The sequence below is a fragment of the Oryx dammah genome, unplaced genomic scaffold (genome assembly GCF_014754425.2).
Source record: "Oryx dammah isolate SB20612 unplaced genomic scaffold, SCBI_Odam_1.1 HiC_scaffold_9, whole genome shotgun sequence".
NCBI classification, from domain to species: Eukaryota; Metazoa; Chordata; class Mammalia; order Artiodactyla; family Bovidae; genus Oryx; species Oryx dammah.
Window position 1 is genome coordinate 6,274,448 of NW_024070193.1, and position 10,441 is coordinate 6,284,888.

Here is a 10,441-nt window from a genome sequence, read left to right on the forward strand (position 1 = left end):
CCCGGCTGCTCCCAGCTGGACTTGGGAGCGGCCCCGGTGCCCCCGTGTCTCCTGGGACCTGGCCGGTTCGCCTTCCTCACCCCTCCTCCAGAAACTTGGCGCAAGGTTCTCAGGGCTGGGGACAAAGGATGTGGACAGTCCACTGCCAAGCATCCGCCCCTGAGAGAACAGTCTTGGTAAGGAGCCCGCATGCTCCTACCTGGGGAGGAGGGCAGACAGCGCTCCTGGGGGAGAGCTGCTCCAGACAGCAGTCACCCTGGGTCCAGGGGTCCAGCGCGGAGCCCTGCCACCATCTCTCTGCCCGGCCCAGAGACCCTCTCTCCTCTAGGTCCATCTGCCTCCAGCCAGGGAAGCCATGCGCACCCTGCGGACCATTTGCAGCCTGCTGCTGCTTAGCGTGCTCTGGATGGACTTGGCCATGGCGGGCTCCAGCTTTCTGAGCCCCGAACATCAGAAACTGCAGGTGAGATGCCACCCCAGGAGCCCCACGTCCTAAATGCTCTGAGCCGTGTGAGCTGGGCGTGGCTTGCCCTGAGCTTCAGCTTTCTCCCTGAGCCCAAAGGAGGGCTCTGGGTCTGACCGTGAGTCCACACCTCACCCTGCTTCTCGGAGGAGAGGGGAGATTCAGGGCCTAAGGGGAGTACCTCCTCTTTCCTGCAGAGAAAGGAACCTAAGAAGCCATCAGGCAGACTGAAGCCCCGGGCCCTGGAAGGCCAGTTTGACCCGGATGTGGGAAGTCAGGCGGAAGGTGCAGAGGACGAGCTGGAAATCCGGGTGGGTCCCTCTGCAGTAGGAGGGTGGGTGGGGAGGGCAGGGGAGGGCGGCCACCCGCAGACACCCACTTAGCAGCTACTCAAGGGCTATCAAACAGCAGGACAACAGCGACTCCACACCCCTGTCTCTGCTAGGTCTTTGCCATCAACAGGCAAATGTCTAAGGAAATTTGCTGCAACAGGATAAGCCCCAGCAGAGGGGAGGGGGCACGCCAGCAAGTATTCACAGACACTCAGGAAGGAGGAGCTGCTCACAGGCTGCAGGTGTCTCCCCGCAGAAGACCTTCCGATGGGCTCAGGGCCCTCTCGGACCTGACCTTACCCTATCTTGGCAGGGCAGCACCCTGGATGGGTGAACCCCACCTGCAGGCCAGGATGGAGCCCGGCAGGCTCGCCTGGGCTCAGGAATACTGCACGGGGCAAGGGCACTGTTGGGAGAGAATGGGAGGACCAGGAGAGACGGCATGAAGGCGTTTTAAGGGCCCCCGCCACGTGACCTTCCTGGCTGGCCGCCGTCCCGGGAAAGGACCGACAGGGGTTTAGGTGGAGATGGGCATCTCCGTGCCGGTGACCAGTGTCCCCCGAGGTGCCCGGCCACCACCGAGCTGCCGCACCCCCTCGGCCTCACTTTCCACGGCTCCACCCTCCAGCACACGAGCGTACTCAGTGGCTTCAGTTGTGTCCGACTCCGTGCGACCCCATGGACTGTAGCCCACCGGGCTCCCCTGCCCATGGGACTGTCCAGGAAAGAATGCTGGAGTGGGTTGCCATGCCTGCCTCCAGGGATCTTCCCGACCCAGGGATCGAACCTGGGTCTCTTATATCACCTGCATTGCCAGGTGGGTTCTTTACCACCAGCACCACCTGGGAAGCCCTTCTACCCTCCTGCTTGGCACTGAATCTCTACAGCCACTGGTAAGGTCAGTACGGCTGGTCTCCGTGGCCTCGTTTAGAGATGAGGAACAGAGGTTCAGCCAGGGGAACCCGCTGGCCCAAGGGGCCACCGCCTGCAGGTGCCGAGGTGGGACCCACGGTCTGGGGGTCTCGCGTCCCCAAGCCCTCGGTCTCCATAGCCAGTCTGGCAGAGACAGCAAGTGCCCAGGAAGTCCCCTCTGCCCACCTCTGCTCCCATCAGAGGTCAAATCCCCAGCCCCCAGCCCCTGACTCGCCAGACGCCTCCTGCACCATGTCTGAGACACCACCCGTCACGTCCCTACTTGACGACGGCCTGCAGATTCTTAGATTAAAACCAGGGAACTTTCCTGATGAGACTGCCAGACCCAGCGGAGCCAGGGAAGCCCTGGGACCACTCAGATGGGGCAGAAGTCTTGGCTGGGACTTTCCAGTTTCCATAGAGGCAACAGCAGCCTGCCCCAGCCGGAACCAGGAGTGTGTGATGTCCAGAGGTGGGGGGGCCCACCAGATGTGGGGGAAGCCTGAGACACAGGCCGCACGGTGTGGGCTGTGCACCCCAAAGCCTCCAGTCCTGGAGTCCCGCCTCAGGCATCGCAGGCCCCTCCACTCCCTCCAAACGTTTTCCAAAAATGGAATCTCAGAGCAGAACGCTTTATAGACCAAGTGCTGTCCCATCCCACCCGTCACCCATGGACCAGTTAGACACTGGGGCCCAGGGGGCCATTTCCAGCCCCTCGAAGCCGTGCTCTCCCGTCCGACAGCTGCCTCACCTCCTGTCAGCTGCCCCTTGCCCAGCTCCAGGGTGCAGACCAGCCCGGCAGGTCCCCAGCTCAGTGTCCACGGAGCCCCAGAGTCTGCTGGGGTCACCTGACCACGCGCATTGGCCATGGGGCTGGAGAGGAAATGAATATTTACTGAAGGGAGAGAACGGAGGGGCCTCAGTTCCCCCCAAATCAATTACATCATCTCCACAGCTCCACCTTCATGGTGGAGGCAAGAGGGGGAGGCAAATTTTAAAAGAGAAACCCATATTTTATGCATTGTTTTAACAACACCTCGGAGCATCCCTGCTTACCTGTGAAATGCGAGGCAGAGGGAAAGGCGCTCCGCCCAGGGCTGAGCAGGGCGAGGGCTGCACCCCTGCCGAGGGCAGGAGGACCAAGGGCTCCCTTTCAGCCCCAAGATCCCTTTGTGGACTTACCCAGGAGCTCTATCACGGCCAGGAACTGGATGAGTGGAGGCGAACATGGTCTCCGCTCCCCTGGAGAGAAACAACGATGCAGCCGCAAATAGAATTCCTTCCTGGTTGCCCAAATCTTTGAGCTTCAACAAGTCATCTCATAGGCTGCCGAGAAGCTAGGAGACGTGGGGGTCATCCGCCTGTAGAAGGGAAGAGACAGAGGCACAGAAAGAACAGCCTTGGCTCAGAGCATCGTTCGAGGAAGAGGTCAACATCCTATCTGGTCCAACACGGAACAAGGAAGGGCCAGTGCAGTCGAGAGGAAGAGCTCCTGGGAAGGGAGGGAGGCAGGTGCAGAGACCGTCCCCCAGGCCGGTGCTGTGTCCACCGGGGAAAGCCCTGATCCCACATCACGCTGCCAGCTGTAACTCCATCACTGGCCATTCCGTCTGGCATCTTCCAAAGCTGAAAGGTGGGGGGACGCCTGATCTAGGGGACCCCACAGCTTTTATCAGTAACCTCCTCAGTCAGGTAAAGAGGGTACAAGGTGAGCCTCCTAAGGATCGTGGAGTGGTAAGATCAGGCCCGGACGGACGGTGAACTGGCTAAGCCACCCCTCAGGGGGCCTGTCGGACCCCAGGCTCTTCCCTCTTCCCCTCCTGAGAACCCAGGGCCCCTTCTGGGTGGGTGAGCAGGGGGCAGGGGTGGGAGGGTGGGGGTGACCTCTGACAATTCCTGGGTGGTCCTCCTCCTAGTTCAACGCCCCCTTTAACATTGGGATCAAGCTGTCAGGGGCTCAGTCCCTCCAGCACGGCCAGACGCTGGGGAAGTTTCTTCAGGACATCCTTTGGGAAGAAGCCGAAGGTAAGTCTTTGCCCAGCTCAGCTCAATTCCAAGCTTCACCTGAGTCCCCGTGTGAGCCTGCCTATGAGTAACAAAACAGAGGTTTCATTCCCCACCCTGCCTCTCGAAAGAGCTTCCAATTCCTCTTTCCCAAAGGGTCATCACTCAGTACCCGTGGGGGATTGGGTCTAGGGCGCCAGCTTTCAGGGGACAGGCCGAAGTCACACGGTCCAACCCTGGGGCCGCTCCTCTCACCGTTACAACACATCTCCGTCCCCCTGTGGAAGGAAAGCCAAATTGGACGGCAACAGAAGGACAGCGGACACAGTAGAGGATTTTTTGGTGGTTTTTCTTTTTTTGGCTGCACTGTAAGGCATGGGGATCTTAAGTTCCCCAACCAGGGGTCAAACCCGTGCTCTCTGCAGTGGAAGCATGGAGTCTTAACCAGTGGACCGCCAGGGAAGTCCCAGACACAGCTCTTTGACTTGACCTCTTGCATTTCAGAAACCCTGGCTGACGAGTGACCGGCCCTGGGACCAACCACCTGTCCATTCTCCCACCCTCAGAAGCTCTCACCTGGCTTCCGGGACACTTCCGAGACCACGTGCAGCTCTGAGGGGTCCTAGCCTAGGAGGTGAATAAATGCTTAAACGGATGCAAAGGTTCAAAATGTTTATTTCACCAAAGACGAAACTTTCACATTTCAATGAAAAACAACATGCCCCTGCAATTCCTGGTCTATAGTCAATAGAAAGAGAGGAGAAGGACGAAGAAGAACGTATAGCAAGGAGGTGTGAATGCGCAGGAAACCAAACCAGATCCGCTCCCACAAGCAGGTACGGCTGCTGGGGGATTGCAGGAGCAGAGGTGGAGGGGACAGCGGAACAGGAAGGGGAAAAGAGGGGCAAGATGGAGGAAAAGACGACGACACAGGTCCTTTAAACAGCAGAGCTTCCCAGGGGCAAAGCTGCAGTGGGGGCTTCTTCTTAACAACCAGCAAGGGCTGTGTGAGCAGGGAACCTTCCGGTGACACCATCAGAGTCAATGTCCCTGAACTGACATTCGCAGGCAGACAGGACGCTGGGGAAGGGAAAGCCTGACTTTGAGGCTGGACGTAGGTGGGCCACTGCTGGACCTGGCTGACCTAACCCCTCCCTCCTCCTCGCCCAACGCACAGCGGACGCCACCTCCTGTGGCTGAGACTGACCCCTGCCTCAGTCCCTTCGTTGATTTGGGACACGAGGTTGATGTCCAAACATACTTGCAACCCCAGCTCATGGCTGAATGAGCCTTGATCATTAAGTGCCACAACTTAATTCCAGCGAAGACCCAGTCTTCCTGGAAGGGATGTCACTTAGCACTCACTTGCACTTTGGTGCAAACATGTGAGTTGACTGTGGTGATGGGTGGGCAATCACGGGGGAGGAGCACCACCCAGCCACCCACTGGACATGCGCACACCCATCACCAACGTGCACAACGCCCCTCTTTGGAGCCAGGGCGACAGTCACACTCGGGGGAAACCTTGGTCACAGAGGAGCCAAGTACCTTCTAGGAGCCAAGTACCTTCTCCAGTGAAGTTCTGGCCACCCAGCAATCAGGCATGCGTGCATGCTAAGTCACTTCACTCCTGTCTGACTCACTGAAACCCTACGGCCTGTAGCCCACCAGACTCCTCTGTCCGTGGGATTCTCCAGGCAAGAATACTAGAGTAGGTTGCCATGCCTGACTCCACGGGATCTTCCCGACCCAGGGATCGAACCTGCCTCTCTTACGTCTTCTGCACTGGCAGATGAGTTCTTTACCACTAGCACCACCAGGGAAGCCCCTAGGCACTCAAGACAAAGCACAAAGCCACGCTTGGTGGGCACCCAGAACCCATACCACCATCCCTCAGTGAAGAGCCACTTGTGGTCTGAGGAACATCACTATGGTCAGAAAGCCTCTTAGAGTCTGGGGCCCCACCCCTGCCCTAGGACAGATAAGGATCTGCTTTCTAACAAGACCCCCAGGTCCATATAAAGTGGTTTAGAGGCCACAGGGTCCTATTCACGAGCAGAGCCCAGTCCCCCACCTGGCTTGGAGCAAGTGTTGACTCTCCTGTGACAAGAAAATGCAGGCCTGGCCAGCGGACCTCAGCAAAACTGAGCACATAGGGAAGAGCTGTCCTGCCTCCTCTTTCATTTACCTCCCCCACCGGCCCTCTAAGCCTCAGCTCTGATGTCAGGGCCAGGCCTGTCTATCGGACGGACAACACATATACTTCTCCATCTCTCGGGGCACCCCACACTGACGATCTGACCACCCAGTAACTTAGCTCAACGAGCCCTTTCTTCTGAAAGCATCTGCTTCTAAGTGGTGATCACAGTTTGAAAAGCTTTGTCCCCTCAAGAGGAATCTAAGGTACTGGGAAGCAGGTGAACGACTTGGGTTGGGGGAGGCAGGGAGGAAGCTGAAGCCTCCAGCCTCTCGCTCTGATGTGAAGACCAACACGCGGGCCTGAGCTGAGTCACATCCCAGCTCTACAGTTGAGCAGGGGTGCCACCCTAGCCCACCGCCCTCTTCTCAACACCCAGAGGAGGACCCAAGGCCTGAACATGTTCAAAGGGCCCAAGAAACCTGCTCCTGACCTGATGGACAAGCAGCCAGATGGGGCTCAGGGGAGGACGGGTGTCAGGCCCCAGGGAACACTGGTCACCCACTGCCCCCTCCTCAGAGACAAGGCCTTACTGCTTCCTCAAGGGCCACACCAGCCTTCTCTCCCACTCGCCCAGGTCATTCACCCCACACACACAGATGAGAAGCACCCACTCTACCCTGGGCACTCTTACTGGCCCAGGAAGCACGGTGGGCTGGAAAGCTATGGGCTTCAGACTTGAACATGAACACCAGCTGCCAGACCCACCCACAACGCTGAACTGTGCAGGCTCTTCCCACGTGCAATGCCCACCTCCACTCTCCTCTTTCACTTTCATCATGAGGGTCTTTAGTTCCTCTTCACTTTCTGCCATAAGGGTGGTGTCATCTGCATATCTGAGGTTATTGATATTTCTCCTGGCAATCTTGATTCCAGCTTGTGCTTCCTCCAGCCCAGCATTTCTCATGATGTACTCTGCATATAAGTTAAATAAGCCTAATAAGAGACTATTATGAACAACTATATGGCAATAAAATGGATAACCTGGAAGAAATGAACAGATTCTTTAAAAAGTTCAATCTTCCAAGACTGAACCAAGGAGAAATAGAAATTATGAACAACCCAATTACAAGCACTGAAATTGAAGCTGCAATAAAAAATCTCCCCAAACACAAAAGCCCAGGACCAGATGGCTTCACAGGAGAATTCTATCAAACATTTAGAGAAGAGCTAATGACTATCCTTCTAAAACTCTTTCAAAAAATTGCAGAGGAAGAAACACGTCCTAATTTATTCTATGAGGCCACCATCATCCTGACACCAAAACCAGACAAAGACAACACAAAAAAAGAAAACTACAGGCCAATATCACTGATGAACACAGATGCAAAAATCCTCAACAAAATTTTAGCAAACAGGATTCAGCAATATATCAAAAAGCTCATACACTATGATCAAGTGGGTATATTCCAGGGAAGCAAGGATTCTTCAATACACACAAATCAATCTATGTGATACACCATATTAATAAATTGAAACATAAAAACCATATGATAATCTCAATAGATGCAGAAAAAGCCTTTGACAAAATTCAGCAACATTTATGATTAAATGTCTTCAAAAAATGGGCAAAGAAGGAACCTACCTCAACATAGTAAAGGCCATATATGATAAGCCCACAGGAAACATTATTCTCAATGGTGAAAAAATGAAAACATTCCCCCTAAGATCAGGAACAAGACAAGGATGTCCATTTTCACCACTATTATTCAACATAGTTCTGGAAGTCCAAGCTACAGCAATCAGAGAAGAAAAAGAAATAAAAGGAATCCAGATCGGAAAAGAGAAAGTAAAGCTCTCACTGTTTGCAGATGACACGAAACTGTACATAGAAAACCCTAAAGATGGTATCAGAAAACTACTAGAGCTAATCAGTGAATTTAGCAAAGCTGCAGGATACAAAATCAATACACAGAAATCACTTGCATTTCTATATACTAACAATGAAAAATGAGAAAGAGGAATTAAGGAGTCAATCCCATTCACCATTGCAACAAAAAAGAATTAAATATCTAGGAATAAACTTACATAAGGAGACAAAAGAATTGTATACAGAAAATTATAAAACACTAATGAAATAAATCAAAGATGACATAAACAGATGGAGAGAGATTCCATGTTCCTGGGTAAGAAGAATCAATATTGTGAAAATGACGATACTACCAAATGCAATCTACAGATTCAGTGCAATCCCTATCAAATTACCAAAGGCATTTTTCACAGAACTAAAACAGAAAATTTCACAATTCATATGGAAACACAGAAGACCCCGAATAGCCAAAGCAGTCTCGAGAAAGAAGAATGGAGCTGGAGGAATCAACCTTCCTGACTTCAGATTATACTACAAAGCTAGTCTTCAAGACAGTATGGTACTGGCACAAAAACAGAAATACAGACCAATGGAACAAGACAGAAAGCCCAGAAATAAACCCATGCACCTACAGGTACCTTATTTTTAACAAAGGAGGCAAGAATATAAAGTAGGGCAAAGACACCCTTTTCAATAAATGGGAAACTGGGAAAATTGGACAGCTACACGTAAAAGAATGAAATTTGGACACTTCCTAACACTATACAGAAAGATAAACTCAAAATGGACTAAACACCTAAATGTAAGACCAGAAACTGTAAAACTCTTAGAGGAAAACATAGGCAGAACACTCGGTGACATAAATCAAAGCAAGATCCTCCTAGAGAAACAGAAATAGAAACAGAAGTAAACAAGTAGAACCTGACTAAACTTAAAAGCTTCTGCACAGCAAAGGAAACACTAAGTAAGCTGAAACTACTACCCTCAGAATGTTGTCTGGAGAAAATAATAGCAAATGAATCAACTGACAAAGGATTACTTTCTGAAATCTACAAGCAGCTCATACAACTCAATACCAGAAAAACAACCCACTCAAAAAGTGGGAAAAAGACCTAAACAGACATTTCTCCAAAGACGACATACAGATGGCTAACAAACACATGAAAAGATGCTCAACATTGCTCAATATGAGAAACGCAAATCAAAACTACAATGAGATATCACCTTATTCTGGTCCAAATGGCCATCATCAAAAAGTCTACAAACAATAAATGCTGGAGAGGGTGTGGAGAAAAGGGAACTCTCTTGCACTGTTGGTGGGAATGTAAATTGATACAGCCACTATGGAAGACGGTATAGATATTCCTCAAAAAACTAGGAATAAAACCACCATATGACCCAGCAATCCCACTCCCAGGCGTATACCCTGAGGAAACCAAAATTGAAAAAGACACATGTATCCCACTGCTCACTGCAGCACTCTTTACAACAGCTAGAACATGGAAGCCACCTAGATGTCCAATGACGAATGGATATAGCAAGTTGTGGTACATTCACACAGTGCAATATTACTCGGCCATGAAAAGGAACACATTTGAGTCAGTTCTAATGAGGTGGATGAACCTAGGGCCTATTATACAGAGTGAGGTAAGTCAGAAAGAAAAAGATAAATATTGTATTCAACGCCTATATATGGAATCTAGAAAAATGGTACTGAAGAATTTATTTACAGGGCAGCAATGGAGAAACAGACGTGGAGAACAGACTTATGGACATGGGGAGAGGGGAGGAGAGGGTGAGATATATGGAAAGAGTAACATGGAAACTTACATCACCATATCTAAAATAGACAGCCAACGGGAAGTTGCCGTATGGCTCCGGAAACTCAAACAAGGAGCTCTGTATCAGCCTAGAGGGCTGGGATGGGGAGAGAGATGGGAGGTTCAAAAGGGAGGGGATATATGTTTACCTATGGCTCATCCACGTTGAGGTTTGACAGAAAACAACAAAATTCTGTAACGCAATTCTCCTTCAAGTAAAAAATAAATTAACTGAAAACAAAACAAAGATGAAAATGCTTGCATTACTAACTGCTTGCAGTAGAGCTTGATTACTGCTGGTCCCAAACTTAACACAGAGAGAAGGATGTGAGACCTCAGAAAGGCCGAGAACAGATTTCCAGAGACAAAGAGGCTGTCTCTGGGTCAGGTGGATGCAGCTGCCGTGTGTTTGGCTGCAACTGAGTGAAGAACGTACTAGAAATACACAAACCAACGACTGTGCGTCCAAGAGGAGCCCGCCACAGATTGCAAATGTGCTCGCTGTTCCTGGAACAGAGCCTTCCTTCTGGCGGATTCACTTCTGGCTTGAGCACTTGTGTCCAAGGATACCTTAGGGCAGCACTGGAAGATGGGAGGAAATTCTGCTTCACGGCTTGCAGTCAGTTTGCCCAGAGGCATCAGAGCTCTCAGTCCAAAGCCCATAGAACAACTGAGTCATCGACGACACCCTTGGGCACTCAATTTTTCTTCTTCCTATTGCACCGCTCTGGAACAAAGAAAGTGTCTATTTTTCATGGCCAAGAAGTACAAGTATATCTGGGTGTTCCCAGGCAGTAAATTGAGAGTTAATGCTCAAAGGCAGCAGAACTTTCTTTTTAAAACAAAATTTATTTACTTGGCTGCACTGGGTCTTTGTTGCAACGCATGGTATCTTCATCACGT

At 51.4% G+C, this 10,441-nt stretch overlaps 1 protein-coding gene across 1 annotated transcript; it reads left to right on the forward strand.

The window, feature by feature from the left end:
• The first annotated feature begins 355 nt into the window (after window positions 1–355).
• On the forward strand, window positions 356–4,235 carry GHRL (ghrelin and obestatin prepropeptide). The gene is made up of 4 exons (XM_040246770.1): window positions 356–463; window positions 661–774; window positions 3,624–3,732; window positions 4,216–4,235. Exons 1-4 carry the CDS (start codon window positions 356–358, stop codon window positions 4,233–4,235), a joined length of 351 nt encoding a protein of 116 aa, XP_040102704.1.
• Window positions 4,236–10,441: the final 6,206 nt, after the last annotated feature.

Coding starts and splice junctions, on each gene's coding strand:
- GHRL (XM_040246770.1), top strand. CDS start 356: ATGCGCACCCTGCGGACCATTTGCAGCCTGCTGCTGCTTAGCGTGCTC. Junction 464..660: donor CCGAACATCAGAAACTGCAG/GTGAGATGCCAC, acceptor TCTTTCCTGCAG/AGAAAGGAACCTAAGAAGCC. Junction 3,733..4,215: donor CCTTTGGGAAGAAGCCGAAG/GTAAGTCTTTGC, acceptor CTTGCATTTCAG/AAACCCTGGCTGACGAGTGA.